The 15,929-nt window shown below is 40.0% G+C and overlaps 1 protein-coding gene across 9 annotated transcripts in view; it reads left to right on the forward strand.

Moving 5' to 3' along the window:
- NCOA7 (nuclear receptor coactivator 7) overlaps positions 1-15,929 on the forward strand; it is a 156,151-nt gene that overhangs the window by 101,820 nt on the left and 38,402 nt on the right. For 8 of the 9 annotated variants that reach the window (XM_034990526.1, XM_034990527.1, XM_034990532.1 and 5 more), the window contains 5 exons: positions 2,624-2,737; positions 3,322-3,447; positions 5,243-5,427; positions 9,771-10,816; positions 11,411-11,579. In XM_034990526.1, the coding sequence (XP_034846417.1) occupies positions 2,624-2,737; positions 3,322-3,447; positions 5,243-5,427; positions 9,771-10,816; positions 11,411-11,579 (1,640 nt within the window). The remainder of the gene's footprint in view (positions 1-2,623; positions 2,738-3,321; positions 3,448-5,242; positions 5,428-9,770; positions 10,817-11,410; positions 11,580-15,929) is intronic. The other variant, XM_034990528.1, reaches the window with a different exon arrangement.

The raw sequence follows: 15,929 nt of genomic DNA on the forward strand, positions 1-15,929 counted from the left end.
TTTCCGACTGGCCTCGTGGTAGCTGTTTGACATGGGCAAGTCCCTTCCTTTTTTGGACCTCAGTTTTCTAAGCCCTGAAATTAGGGGGTGGGCCACAATGTCTCTGGTGTCTTTTCTATGATAGCCTCTGCAATGCTGTCTAGCCCCTCATAGAACTAAACAGTTATGTGCTGTTGGCTGTCCCAGGACCCAGCTGTAATCAGGATTTTGCTGACAAAGATAAGAAATCAGGGGCGCCTGGATGGCTCAGTTGGTTAAGCGACTGCCTTCGGCTCAGGTCATGATCCTGGAGTCCCTGGATCGAGTCCCGCATTGGGCTCCCTGCTCGGCAGGGAGTCTGCTTCTCCCTCTGACCCCCTCATGCTCTATCTCATTCTCTTCTCAAATAAATAAATAAAATCTTTAAAAAAAAAAAGAAAAAGAAAAAAGAAATCAAGAAGAGGGAAATTGAGGGGCTTTCAGAAACTGTAGATAACTTTTTGTCTTAGTTCCTGGAGGGGTAGGTATTCCTTTCATCTCAGTAGATCTGATAACTCAAAGCTGGGTTTATCTGCTCTGATGCCAAAAAATTTGAGACTCACCCTTTAGAGATTGATTTGATGGTCACCATGAGGTAGGAAAGGAAACTGGTCTGGCTGGGTGAGTGACCACATATAAGAGGTGATTTTCAGAGGAAGTTGTAACTTAACTAAAATCTTACTATAGACTTTTTGTTGCTTAAAAGACCAAAACCAAAAGCAGACAAACTTTGAATAACGGAGGCATAAAAATTTTTTTTAGAAGGTCTTGAGTTTGGCTATTAGTTTGGATACTTACATCAAATTTCAGGACATGTACAAAGAATGTACTTTTGCAAGTAGTTTGTCTTGAGCACACTCAGAAGTTACCTTGCAGAGACATGGTTTAAGTTGTTTTTATATTCACCGGGTACCTTGGCTACACATGCTTAGAAAAATTTCTAGGCTAAAATGATGACAGGTTTGTTTTATGGTAAAGAACGTGAAGATCTCATATCCACCATTTACCTGTGTGTTGGAGTACACCCAGCATTATTTTCTGAAGTCAGTAGGTAAATTTACCCCTGCCCGTGTTCCAGGCTCACATCCATGTTGAGGGAGCTGGTGTTTTTACTGAGCTTCCCAGCATCCATCGGTCACCTCTGTTTACACTGCAGTGAACTGTGTAAGCATGAGAATTATCCCTTTGATTTGACATTTGGAACAGGCCAGACAATAGAATCTCAACCCATGTTGCCTAACACTTGTCAAGAGCTCAGATACAAAAAAATATTCATGGAGAATTGCTTGGAAGAAATGTCATCTATTCATTCCTCTATGTAAGGTAGGTAAGAGAGCTGTCTACCAAGACCATATAATTTTAGGCCTCTGTAAATTGCTCTTATGGAACTCTACACGTTGGCATTTGCCACTGATCCACATTGAAGATGTTGTAAAGAATGGTCCCCCAAAACTGGTTATTCTTTAACGGTCACTGTGTCATCAAAGACAAGTAGTTCAGCCCGGGATACTCTTTATGAGACTTACGGAGAAAATACTTAGGAGAAACTGGTTTGTTTTTAAATTCTCACTAATGATGTCCATCCCTTTGCGTTGGTTTTTGGAAACTCAGACCTGGTTTTATGGCTCACACCTCAGTGAGTGTTTGGTAATTTTGGAGCATGTAGTTTCAGTAGTAATTAGTCCTCATCTTATTTCTCCTTGATACTGGTTTTCCTACCTTTATCATAAGGCGTCTTTTGTTGTTGCCTCACATTTTTTCTAGATTGAAGAGAGATTTGAATAACTGAAGTTAAAACAGAGAAAAGGTGGGAAAGAGTGAATAACAAACACTATTGAACCGTTGTTATATGACTAGTGCTAATTATGTTTTATAACAGCAGAAGTCATCATTTTAAGACTGTATATGATATATGCCAGAATGTCACATGTCTCATTTTAAGTGTGTTGAATGACAGGATCATAATAACATTTCAGGAACCAGTACATTTTGCAGAAGGAGGCTATTTTGTCAATTTGGGAGATTTTAATACTTGTTTTTCGATAAGCTGACAGTGATAGAAGAGAAAGTACTGAGGTTATTGATATTACCTTGTACCACTTATCGTACAATGATTTTACTATGTTAGCGCTCAGGGCCGGCTTAGAGTTAGCAAGCATGGATTTGTTTCATCTCTTCCTGACGCAGGTGTTATGTTTAGAAGCATGCCAGGCTACTCTCTTCTCTCTTCCCTTGTACCATTAGTACACTTCCCTGGAAGCTTCTTTCTTCCCTATCTAAATCTCCCATACTGCTCAAAGTTTCACTTGGACCCACTTGCTGTATATGACCTGCCCAGGGTGCTCACCCACGTTGTTCTCTTCTGCGAGCTCCTGCAGTGTCTGTACGTATGTCCCATACCTTTTGCACTGCACACATTTCTATTATAGAGTATTGTTTCATGGATTAGTCTAGAAGGCCCCAAGGTACTTAGGAGTTTTGCAAAGGCCAAGTAGGCCTTAGCCATGTACTTAGCATGACACTGTGCAGAGAGCAACTGTTCTAAACACTGCCTAGTGTATGCCTGCCCAATTCTTGATCCTCAGCTTGTCTTTCCCATTTTCAGGTCCTTTTTGTGCCAGATGCCAACTTTCCTTCCAGTACCTTAAGATTATCATCATCCAGTCCTGGTGCTACTGTCTCTCCGTCATCATCAGATGCAGAATATGATAAACTGCCTGTATGTATGTCCCTCATGAGCTGACATTCATATTTATCAAATGTATTTTTTGAGTTATAGAATTTTATGTGTTGTTTTTCACAGGTTGTCATCTGAAATTCCCCCAAAGGGGTGGGGATAAGGATTTTTAATTAGTTGAGAGAAAGCATCCTATCAAAAAGAAACCTGTTCACATTTAAGGTCTCAGAGGCAAAAATGCACACCTCGTTTATGTAAAAGTATGAAGTTAAACTCTCAATGAGACTGATCGTTTATTTGTACGGCTTTTACTCCTTTTTCTAGAGAACTTGAACCATGAGTCAAATATGAATTCCTTCATTTAGGTTATTTTCTAAAAACATTTGATGAGCCATTTTTATGGTTTCATACATATGCACGTGTTGTTGTTGTTTAAACCTTAATGCTGTTTGGATACTTACTGTATTGGTGATAATTTTTGAAGGACAAAGGATATTTGCCTCTTTTTCATGTTCAAGTTAAATAAAAACAAGTTCCTTACAGGGAACTTGTGTGCCTTGATTTATATAAATAATCTGTTTAAACAGTGCTTCTATTTGATTTTGGGAATTTTTGCTTTCTTAAAGGATGCTGATTTAGCAAGAAAGGCCTTAAAACCCATTGAAAGAGTCTTATCATCCACTTCTGAAGAAGATGAGCCAGGCGTGGTAAAATTTCTAAAAATGAATTGCCGATACTTCACCGATGGAAAGGTATATGGCCGTGTAATTTGCTTCCTTTTCTTGGACTCCATGGAAAACTAAAGTAGGTTCCAAATTACTCAAGACAGGGGACATTAAAATATCTTTCCCAAAGTTTCATCATAAGATTTCATAAGTGTCCATTTGTTTTCCCCTGTTGGATGCCTGGCATTGTACTTATTATACGATTCTTTGTGACCTTGGATTTATCATTTTCTCTTTCAGTTCTTGGTCCGTACATTGCTAAGGAGCCAATATAGTACATGCTTGACAGCAAGGGCCGAAATTAGACTCAGTGAATTTAAAATCCAGTTCTGCTACCCACTAGCTCTGAGACCACGGGCACGGTATTGAGTTGCCTAAGCTTCCATTTTCCTCATCTATAAAATAGGAACAATAGGGGCGCCTGGGTGGCTCACTCACTCCCCCTGCTTGTGTTCCCTCTCTTGCTGTCTCTTGCTCTCTGTCAAATAAATAAATAAATAAAATCTTAAAAAAAATAAAAAAATTTAAAAAATAAAATAGGAACAATAATAAAATTTAATCTGTAGGAGGGCGGTAATTAAAAGGGATGGTCACTGTAAAGATCTTAGCACCTAACTTGGAAAATGTGAAATTCTCAACCCATTTGCTGCTGGAGATGCTGATATTAAAAATAATGTCTGTTATGTTGTATGGTTAGTTTTATGATTGTTGGTGTGGTTTACAAAGCAAATCCAGCTTTTAGTGAGCCTCTGAAGAAAGGGTTATGTTGACATAAAGTGAATTTCTGTTGTTCATAGTGGAGACTTCATGCCAGGTTCCAAATGGTAGGAAAATACATTATTAATGTGCATTTATAACTTTTGCAACCAAGAATAAGTAGTGCTTGCAATGCAAAATTTTTCACAAAGATGATCCGTTACTCATTAGGAGTACCAAGATAAATGGTCTACCTACAGGGAGTCCTCTGGCCTGCTGTCTCTGAGATAAAACCTATAAAATCGTAAACTGGCCAAGCTTCAGACAGACGGGCCCACCAAATTACTGCTTTTTTTTTTTTTTTTTAAAGATTTTATTTATTTATTTGAGAGAGAGAGAATGAGAGACAGAGAGCATGAGAGGGAGGAGGGTCAGAGAGAGAAGCAGACTCCCTGCCGAGCAGGGAGCCCGATGCGGGACTCGATCCTGGGACTCCAGGATCATGACCTGAGCCGAAGGCAGTCGCTTAACCGACTGAGCCACCCAGGCGCCCCCAAATTACTGCTTTTTTACTATTAGCTTCCACAGTTTAGTTGTATTTATTTCTGGCTGCAGAAATTTCATATTCCTGTTTGTGTCAAATTTTGCTGAATGTGGCCTTTCTAAACATTTCAGAGAAAAATGTTAGGACTCTCATTTGGCACCATGGCTGTGAGACAGATGCTTCCTTAGCCCAGCACCATGCACTTGTTGGACACGTGGTAAACGTGTGCTGAGTGAGTTGTAAGGCGCCCAGTTCTCAAGTGGGAAAGCACTTGGGACAGCCCCTCCCATTTACAGGGAACCAGGGCGTGTGAGACATAGACTTGCAACCCAAGGTCCCACCACAGTTGTGCTATGGCAGCAACTGTGCCAGAACTAGGCTCGGCTGACTGCCTCCCCACACGGTAGCCAACATCGCATTTCTGCAGCCGGTTGTCCTAGCCCTCTGACAGGGGACGCGGTTGTCACGGAGGAGACCATGCTTCTCCGGAGTCAACAGAAGGGCAACATGAGTTCATTAAAGCAGCTTGTGGTGGTTGCATTTCTGTCTGTAGTGATTCTGTCCTGTCCCTTTCTCCCACAGGGGGTGGTCGGAGGCGTCATGATTGTTACTCCCAACAACATCATGTTTGACCCTCACAAGTCTGATCCCCTGGTCATTGAAAATGGTTGTGAGGAGTATGGCCTCATTTGCCCCATGGAAGAGGTGGTTTCCATTGCTCTCTACAATGACATTTCCCACATGAAGATCAAAGATGCCTTGCCATCGTAAGAGAGATTTCTTTGTTTACCAAACAAACAAACAAAAAAACCTCGGGTGTTTGGAGAATCAAATACAATTAAAAAGTGAGGGCATTGGCAGGAGCGAGAGATTGTGTAGAGGTGAATTTGAAGGTGGAAGATTTGTGCAGTAAATTTTTTTAAAAACAGAGAAATGAGAGGAAATGGAGATAAAGGGGAAGGTTGAACATACAAAAACGAAAGGAGAAAAGCAAAAATGCCAGCACATAGAAATGGTATTTCTTTGACTTATTTTTCTGAAAAGCATTGCGTGTTCTTAATTAATGAAAGAAGAAATGAAGTTTCTCTGAAGGAATGTTAGGTTGCCAATAAGAGAATAGTGTTTTTCTCTCCATTTAGTTGTTACACAGAGTTGTGTTCTTCTCATTCAAATTCTAGGATAGGATCAAATTCCTGACTCATGTTTTCCCTTAATCCTGCATGGAGAGAGCTCGGCTGGACAGTGTGGGGGCCACTGCCTCTGTATCAGACCACCTGCAGTGGTGTGAAGAGGGAGGAATACTGGCCTGTTTGTCTCTGAAATGTAGATGAATATTACCTTAGGCTTGATTATTTTTGCCTTCTAAAACTGAGGGTGTTTTTGGCAAGAGAGAGAAGGAAGCTCCCCATGAAAAAAGAGAAGGAGGGTTAAGAAAGCTCAGGGAATCGATTCATTTGGAGGGATGATTGGATTCTTGCTGTCACTTTGTCAGTGTTTCTATTTCTCTATGTCCACTAGAAGTAAAAATCTTTAGAAACCCTCAGTGATAGGAAGGTAGAAGGAAGGCAATGGGTCCTAATAGTGCAAAGGGAAGCTAGCCCCTGGGACTTAGAAAAAGAAGGGAAGATAATCAGAGAACTAACCCAGACACAAAGTCCTTAGGGGTTTATACCAGCAGGTTTCCCTGGACTCTCACAGTCCTTGGCGTCTGACGCACTAGGGCCTTACCCAACTCCCGGCATGGGCACTGAAGTAGAATTTCTAAATCCTGCCAGAAGTATCCAAGTGAGAGGTGTAGGAGGCAGTGTGACAGGCCAGGCAGTTCTGCATGATGACTAAGTCTGGAGCCACACTGTCTGGGTGTCCCTGGCTCTGCCACTCATGGTTCCGTGATCTGCCCGAGTTACTCAGTCCCGTGCCTCAGTTTTCCCATCTGTTAAATGGAATGAATAGTTTTCTTCAGCTTATAGGGCTGTTTTAAGAACTAAACATATTGAGGGACGCCTGGGTGGCTCAGTCGGTTAAGCGGCTGCCTTCGGCCCGGGTTGTGATCCCAGGGTCCTGGGATCGAGTCCCACATCAGGCTCCTTGCTCAACAGGGAGCCTGCTTCTCCCTCTCTCTCCCTCTGCTTATGCTTTCTCTGTCAAATAAATAAAATCTTTAAAAAAAAAAAAAAAAGAACTAAACGTATTGATACACCAAGACTCTTAGAAAATAGCCTGATACCTACCAAGTATAAGCTGTTATTATGTGAACCTTTCATTCATTTCTGAAACTCTGTTCATCGTTCTGGGGAATCTTGTCCATACAGTTGAGGCTTCTACTTCATCTTAGTGCATGCCTCTTGGGTGGCAAGGGTATGCAGATGAGTGGGTCATGGCCTTTGCCCTTGAGGAGCCTGCAGTCTCCTGGGTGCAAGAGACAGATGGAGAGAAGTGATAACTAAGTGTGTTGTATGCGCAGAAGTGCGCACAGCATCCCATGAGGACCCCTGGGAGGGAGTGGCCAGCTGCCTTGGAGTCTCAGGTGGAGGCAGAGAAGAGGACGTGAGGCATTAGTTCTGGAAATAAGGAACGAACATTAGGTTCTCTGTGACAAGAGGAAAGAAGATGAGAATGAGGAGAGATACAGTTCAGTTTAGAAGTGGATGGCCAGGCAAATAGGGCATTTTTTGCCCGATGATTGGGGGGTGGGAGGGATGGGGTAGCTGGGTGATAGACATTGGAGAGGGTATGTGCTGTGGTGACCGATGATGGCTTCTATTGGAGGAATAACTGGCACATCTTCAGCTCAGGATGTTAAATATTCTTTTTAATAATAGAAAAGGAAGGTACATCTTTACAGAAAGATTTCCCTCATTGTGAGATTGTGTTTAACAATCTGGGGTACGGGGTTAAAGCTGTAGCTGGAGGGAGAGAGAAGAGTTAAGAATTGGCTCCTACTGTGTTCAGTTTATTTCGAAATGGTGCAGATTCCTGCCTTGGATGCAAGTGTGTGAAGACTTTGCAGTCTAGTGAACAGTTTGTGCCCCAGTGGGCAAAATAGAGTGTGTGAGTGGGATCAGTGTGATATAAAATTAGTATTGACTTCAGAATTCCATCAGTTGTTTAAAAGTTAAAAATAGCTTAAAATTTCATTATTACTAGAAGTTGTAAAACGAGTACAAATGATCTAACTGCAATGTGCAAATCGTTTTTTTTAAGAGCGTGTGTGTGTGTGTGTGTGTGTGTGTGTAAGATCTGCCGGTCCTCACCTTCACGCTTCGTATTTCGTGTGTGGGACATTTCATAAGTCCAGCTTCCCCAGACGGAGAATAGGAAGGGAACAACTGGAGGGATTACTGATCAGTGTTAGGTGCCTGGCTGAGTCTAGAAAACATTAACAGTTGTGCCAGTTGGCTCCACTGTGTACTTTGCCCCAGCAGTGCTTGGCAACTGCAGCCCAAAAAACAGTTAAATTCCTCCCCCCTTGGACTAGGTAGATGAACAAGAAGGGAGGGTTAAACAGGGTCGTATAGGAGGCTGAGCAGAGTGCAGTCACATCTGTTCGTGGGAGTCAACTAGGCAGAGAAGGAAGAGATGAGAAGGGGTCTTGGATGTTCATGGAAGAAAGTTTTGCTTATTAACCAAGTATGTGAAGAGCCGAGTTTCTTTGTTGTAAGACTTCTTATAACCTTTAAGATGCCAAGTTAAATGTGGGGTCCTAAACTGGAAATTAGGACATGTGACACTAGTTTACTTGACTCTTTCATGTCTTGGGGGATGCTAGAGTTGGGTAGGACATTTTTGTGCATGCAGGTTCCTGCAGAACAGAGACACTGTCAAAATCATCATTTAGCATATGGCATGGAGGGGCTCAACACATGTGTATTGAATTGAAATGAATTATGAATTAAAGAAGTTTTTTCAAGCATCTGTCAGAGCCTAACAATTATGTAGGCTACTATTGGAAAAAGCATGGATGTTCCATGCATGTGATTTATAAAATAAGTTTGGGGAGATAGTCTTATAACTTGAGAACTTCCTGGTACTTTGTGGCTTTCTTGCCCTAGTAATTTCAAAGCCAGAATAATAAAGTGTTACCTGAACATGATCTAGCCTTTTTAGAAAACAAAGTTATTTCTGAAATCTAAAAATGTTATTTTTATAAAGGGTCTTTATATATCTGAGTCTTAACCCAGTATCAGTACTAAGGTAAGTGAAAATAGAGGTTACTCAAAATCTTGCCAGGCATGGCTTAAAAATTATGTTTCTTGACCATTTATTTTAAACTTTGGAGAACATGGCTAATCAATATTTTTGTATAATTCAGATCTGGGTAGAAAAGCATCTGTTGTTAAGGGACAGTATGTTTCCGCTGATAAACCAGTGCCCATTGCCATAAAGTAAAATGATACTGTCATGAGTCAAGAAATTAAGAATTTTAACCTAAGTATTGTAAGAGCTTACTTGATTTACTTTTCTATAAATTTTAAAGTGTAAAATGGAGCAGGTGCTATATATTCACAATAATAGTGGAAGATTCTTGCATCTCCCTCAGGAGTAGAAGGATATCTGTTATTGGAAACATTAGGTCCAAAGTGCTGAAGCTCAAAATTAGGGTTCAGGGCTAGTAATTTGTACAACAGTTAAATGAGTAGCTACTCAGTCAATGAGCCATTCAGATTTAACATAATTGGTTTATATACTATTTTATAAAAAGGAACAGCTTTGAATATTTAAAGAATTTAGGTCATAGTAGTAAAACATTTCCTTTTCTTTGTCCTTTCCTTCATGAATATCAGAAGCATTGTTTCATCATTGAAAATCTGGTGGGTGATAGCTCCATGTTCATAAATGACTTCAAAAATCATTCATGTCCTTCTAGTAGGATATGCAGTTCTCATGGTACTTTGTTTTACCCCTTCTTGTGGCTTATTTATGTTTCATTTTGAAGTCAATTTCTGATTTCATTTCCTTATTCTGAAATCATTTCAACATAAATTTAAGTTGTGGTATATTTATGTTTTAGTTTTTGGTTGGGTTTTGTTTTAATTTTTGCCTTTCCTCCATTTTGTTTTTGGTTTTGTTTTTAACATTCCATGTGCACCCACCATTTTTCCCCCGACAGTGACCTACCTCAGGATCTTTGTCCTCTGTACAGGCCTGGAGAATGGGAAGACCTGGCTTCAGAAAAAGACATCAACCCCTTCAGTAAGTTCAAATCTCTCAACAAGGAAAAACGGCAGCAGAATGGGGAGAGAACCATCACTTCAGATTCCAAATCCATAAGACCTTTGGAGAAGTCAACAGAATACATGCACATGAAGTCCTTAGATGGCTCTCTGTCAGGAAAGGTAAAGACACTCGAGTCTTCTACAGAGGCAACCAGTGGATCTGCCACAGTGACTAAGGTCAGCAAGGAACCTTCTGACACTCGTGCTGCATTTGAATCTATAGCCAAAGAAAATTCCCTTTTAGGGGAAGATGATGACTTTGTTGACTTGGAAGAACTTTCTTCTCAAACTGATAGTGGAATGGACAAAAGAGACACCTCAAAGGAGTGCCTTTCTCTTGACCCAAAAGAGCTAAGGAAGGCTAAGTCCCGCATCATCGGTTCCACTACAGAAATGCAGGTGCAGTCAGCCCTGAACTTTTCAGGAACAGATAATGACGCTGAACTGAAGGGGGCCCTAGATTTAGAAACCCGTGAGAAGCAAGATATAATGCCAGAGGTGGACAAGCAGTCTGGTTCCCCAGAAAGCCAGGTGGAAAACACACTGAACATACATGAAGATCTAGATAAAGTTAAACTCATTGAATATTACCTGAATAAGAACAAAGAAGGGTCACAGTTAACTGAAAACTTGCCGAAGGCAGAATTAAGTGATGGCAAAAGTACTGAGCCAGTGGGAATAGATATCACCCTTAGCAGTTCTCTTTCCCAGGTAGGCGGTCCCCCAACTGAGGGCAGTAAGGAGCCAGATAAAACCTGGGTGAAAGAGAGAGTGTCCCTCCCATTGCAACTGACCTCTTCTACAGAAGAAAATGTGAATAAAGGGTCTTTAGACACCTCTTCAGAATCTACCCTGGACAACAGCTGCCAAGGGGCACAAATGGATAATAAGTCCGAAATTCAGTTGTGGCTATTAAAGAGAATTCAGGTACCCATTGAAGGTAAGCCACTTTTCTTTAGTGTCTTTATATCCTGTCGTACAGTTGGCTTTCTGAAACTTGTCAATACAAGTGAAATTAGAACAATTGTTTGAGAACAGTGTTCTCTCAGTAGAGCTTATCTTTGCTGATAACATTAATTGGGGAAAAAAAAACTTAGCATTATATAGTATCTATTTTGGAACTTGAACTGTGACATAGATTTCTAGTTCAAAAATAGTTTGTTTTTTAATTTCAAGAACTTTCCTTTTCTCACCTTGAATTTCTAAATCTAAAGGGGTTTGAAATGTCTTTGAAGCTATTTCAGTCCTAAACCAAATTGCCTCATGGTGTAAGTGGGTCCTCAGTATCATTCACTGAGATGTATTCTTGTGAAGTGCCACATTGTGTTGGTTTTATGTGATGCAGAACAAACCGAAACATGCAAAGCTTTTCCCTTTTGTGCTAAAGAAGGTCTGGAAAATGTGATTACTTCTAATTTGATGGTGTTTTGGTTTTCTGTCCCTAAGAGGGGATTGGGAACTATTCTTTATAAGTTAAAGGTTTTTCACCAGTATTGTCAATATTGAGGAAGGTTTTTTTTCATGTGTGATTCAGATATACTTCCTTCAAAAGAGGAGAAAAGCAAGACTCCACCCATGTTTCTGTGCATTAAAGTAGGAAAGCCGATGAGAAAATCCTTTGCCACTCACAGTGCAGCCATGGTTCAGCAGTATGGCAAACGAAGAAAGCAGCCAGAGTACTGGTTTGCTGTTCCTCGGGAGAGGTAAGGGTGGGCTAAAATGGGAAATGTTGGTCCATTAGATTCTAATTGCACCTCGATTTTTTTTAGATCTTTAATCTTATTCTTGAATAAGACATTTCTCTTAGTTGTATATTTTAGAATTTCTAGAAGGATATTTTTTTCTGCTAATGAGTGGTTTCAGTTCAGCAAATTTGAGGTCATCTGTGCTGAAACCCTTTTATATACACAGTTGAATTTTAAATGAAAGAAGATTTAGATATTCTCAAGTGCTGGTAATTGGAAGTGCAATTCTGTTAAGAATAAAAGAATGCCATGGAGCAGATCTAAACCTCTCTAAGGACAGGAGAGAGACATGGGTGTAATTCTTAAAGTGCTTATTATTCTAGGGAACTAAAGTTTGTTTTGGCCTTAAGGAGGGAGTGTCTGTGACTCAGCAGCATGAAAAGTGTGATATGGGCTCACCTGGGTGGGTTTCAGGGACTGTACTCTCTAGAGAGATTTGTATTTTTAAATTGCCAAAGAGGAAGTGTTATTGGTTATATGAGTCTAGGAGAGCAGGGATAATGGCATAGAAATTTTTTAGCAGTACCTCATTAAGGACATCTTTATAATAGAAAATAATTAGGAGATACTATTTTTAGAAAAAAATAAGTGTTTTCCTTTTGTATGTGTGGTAGAATAAAAATGTCTTTACAAAGGTCTTGCAGTTAGTTTTCAAAATTGTAAAACTCACACATTTTTCCTCTTTCTACCTGGTCGTTAACATTATCATCTGGGCAAACCTCTTGGCTAACACACCTGCTGAGAACGAATATACTCAGCAGACTTTAAGCATGAACTGTTAATAAAGCAAAATTAAATTCCAAGCAAGAGCACACCTTCTGGTTGATTAGTATCCAGAATACTTCTCATTGAGGGAGTTGCCCTGTTTTAATAAATTATAGTTTAACAGGAAAAATAGTTAATAGGATTTTAATTAATGAATTTGCCAGTATCTGTTCCCTGTCTTAGATACAAACCCATGTTAACATGGACATTCAACATAATTTTTGTGTTTACGTATTATACTTTTCTACCTATGCCTGCAACTCCCACGGTGTTTCATGGAAACTTTCAGGATATTGGGGAGATAAAAAAGAAAATGAATGTCTTTTATTACTTAAAAATGTTTCAACAGAAACAATGTAAATTTCTGAAGCCCTGTTAAAATCAGCATGCTAAAATCAAATTTTACACTCAGCAATTCCTTAGAGATTTAGGCCCACTCCTGATTTTATAGATGAGGAAAACAAAGCACTGAAACTTTTCAGCCACGTTGCTGGTGATGTGGACTTACAGGGTCTACCAGAAAAATTACCTGTTATATGTATCACTTTTTCTTTGGGCAGATGTATTGTTTATAATATGAGGAAATTGTGGGCTTTTTCCTATTTTATTATCTTTAATGAAACTGTACAGGGCGCCTGGGTGGCTCAGTTGGTTAAGCGACTGCCTTCGGCTCAGGTCATGATCCTGGAGTCCCCGGATCGAGTCCCGCATCATCGGGCTCCCTGCTCGGCGGGGAGTCTGCTTCTCCCTCTGACCCTCCTCCCTCTCATGCTCTCTGTCTCTCATTCTCTCTCTCGCAAATAAATAAAAAATTAAAAAAAAAAAAAGAAAGAAAAAAGAAACTGTAGACACCAGGGACTCTTCTAGAATAAGTATAGCAATCCCACACATGTAGTTATTATATTACTGTCATTTTTTAACCCAGAAGAAATCTGTAATGTTGAAATATTTCTCTTTGATCTCTTATACGGGTGGTTTTTGTGGGCCTTTAATTTTTTAATTTTTTAATTTTTTTGAGAGGGGTGGGTTAGGGGCAGAGGGAAAGGTAGAGAATCTCAAGCAGCATGGGGCTTGATCTCAGGACCCTGAGATCATGACCTGAGCTGAAATCAAAAGTCCCACGCTCCACTGACTCAGCCACCCAGGCTCCCCTTGTGGCCTTTTTAGAGTGGGTCACTTTTTGAATTCCATTATATTGTATTTTATGTACTTAGTTTTCTTTCTTAAACTAATGCATTAGCCAAGCATTTTCTGGGAAGTATTATATCTCACTATGTTGTTGATGGATTTCTTTGTAGAGATGTTAGGAAATTTTTGTTTTAATTGTTCTTCTATGTGTTTCCCTTTCTACCTACCCTACAGGAAGCCACATTTTAGTTTAAGACTGGGAAAGATGGAGCAGTTCTATAGTTAATTCCCACCTAGAACTCTCAGGTGCAGAGTGAGAAATAAGAGAAGGTTGTTTTTATTTGCAATTTATGAAAATCTTTCGAACTTCAGGCTCAACCAAGTCCTTAAGGAGCTAAGCCGTGGCATGCAATGCTTTCCTCATTTGTGGATTGAGGAATGATCATTTCTGGATTCCCTTGCTACATCAAATGGAGCAGTTCTACTTGCTTTTCTATTTACTGGATCCCTGCATCCATTGGAGTTTCAGGAGCAGAGTGAGGTCCCCCTAGCAGTGGCTCCCTTTCAAGGTTAAAGTGTCCTCTCATAGACCTTCCGAATGTGGCATGTTATTCTCATTGGGGGTCTCTTTGATTCCTCCAGTGCATCAAAGCTCCTTGTCACAGGAGATTAATATTCTGATGTTGACATAGCTTCACAGATGTGTTTCACTATTCCTCTCTGTTGTTCCTGATATTTTTAAAACATGTTTGTTTTTTCCCCTTTTGTTATTATTACTAAGAAATTAACTCTACCAAAATATTTCCTTCTTCACTTACGACGTGCTCTGTGGTTTCCACGGTGCCATCACCAAAAGAACAGTCTACCAAGTGAGAAAGTGGGGAGGGCGGGAGGCAGGGGAAGGAATCATATAGTTGCTATTTATCTTCTTTGTTTGGGTTTTTCCCCCTGCAATCCTTGTTATTTCAATTTTAGATACAAAACTCCCTAACTACCTAATAAGGGTTTTGTTGAACTTGGTCAAAATTGTCAGAAGATGTGACCACTGTGGATCCCGCAAAGCTGGTGATTTCCTCCTACACACCCATACACAGCTACTTGAGACTTGTGCACATTCACTGAGGATGAGGTGCCTGTCAACTTTAAACCCTCCCTGTCTCTCTTGCAGCTTGCAGAATCACACACTTTTCTTCCTGAGGAGGACAGTAGTCTGCTTGGGAGATTTGCCTTGTCCAGAACCTGGGGCATCCAGGCTTTTCCTGCTCTCGCTCTTGGTGTTCATTTAAGCTTGAGGACGGTAGATCGTTTCACCTTATATTAATCGTCTAGTACAGGATTTCTCAGCCTTGGCACTGTTGACATTTGGAGCTGTTTAATTCTTTGAGGGGATGTCCTTTGCATTATAGGATGTTTAGCAGCATCTGTGGCTTCTACCCATGAGAAGCCAGTCGCACCTCCCCAGTTGTGACCACCAGGAGAGTCTCCAGACCTCGCCTGGGGGAGGAAGTTGTCTGAGGGAAAAATTGCCTTACACCGAGAACCACTGGTCAAGTATGAGACCATTAGACAGGTCCTATACACCATTCTGAAAGTGATTATGAACCATGATAGCCAAATAATTTAGGGCTTTGACTACTTAAAACTTTTGTTATACTCAGTGGTGTTCACAGTAACTTACTGATCTGCATATACTTTGTTTCCTTTACTCAGCCCTAATTTTTTTGCAGAGAATTTCATTAAAATTTTTTAATTTAGTTATTAAACTATAGTTTTAGGTCTATAGAAACAAGACCATTGCTCCTAAAGAAATAATTATCTGGAAGAAAATCCTAAATTGATAGAATACAACAAACGAGAAGGTCTGTGATACTGACAAGCATGTATTTTTGCCCCTTTACTTTGTACTTTACTTTGAACTTTCTATTGCTCTGGCCGGTGGAATGATGAGTCACAGATTCAGGCAGTGATGGATGAGAATTCCTAGGAATAGTGTGCCTTAGAATGAGATACTTTATCCATTTGAAACATAGTTTCTTAATTTGGAAAATGGGCCATTGTGGAGCATTAAGTAATTAGATCATGTTTGGACACTGAGTGCATTGGACCTGGCAGATGTTGGGCTAGTTCTAGATAAGTAAGATTGGGAGTCTACCTTTAGAAGCTTATTAAAAGCTCTTGAAACGGTTCCTAGTACTTTTTAGAGACTTTATATGATTGTATTTCATAGATTTGGATACTGTTCTATGTGAAAAATGTAATTGTCTTTTTTTCTCAATACTAAGATTATTTCTTTCTTTTTGGAAGAACCAATAATTCCTGTTCATATTGAAACATCTTTTTATCCCCAATTCCTTATGATCTCAATTTGTGAAATGTTTTATAATAATTGATTTCATATTATCCAACTTTTAAAAT

This window comes from Mirounga leonina, unplaced genomic scaffold (assembly GCF_011800145.1).
Source record: "Mirounga leonina isolate KUSES-001 unplaced genomic scaffold, KU_Mleo_1.0 Mir_53, whole genome shotgun sequence".
Classification (NCBI taxonomy): domain Eukaryota; kingdom Metazoa; phylum Chordata; class Mammalia; order Carnivora; family Phocidae; genus Mirounga; species Mirounga leonina.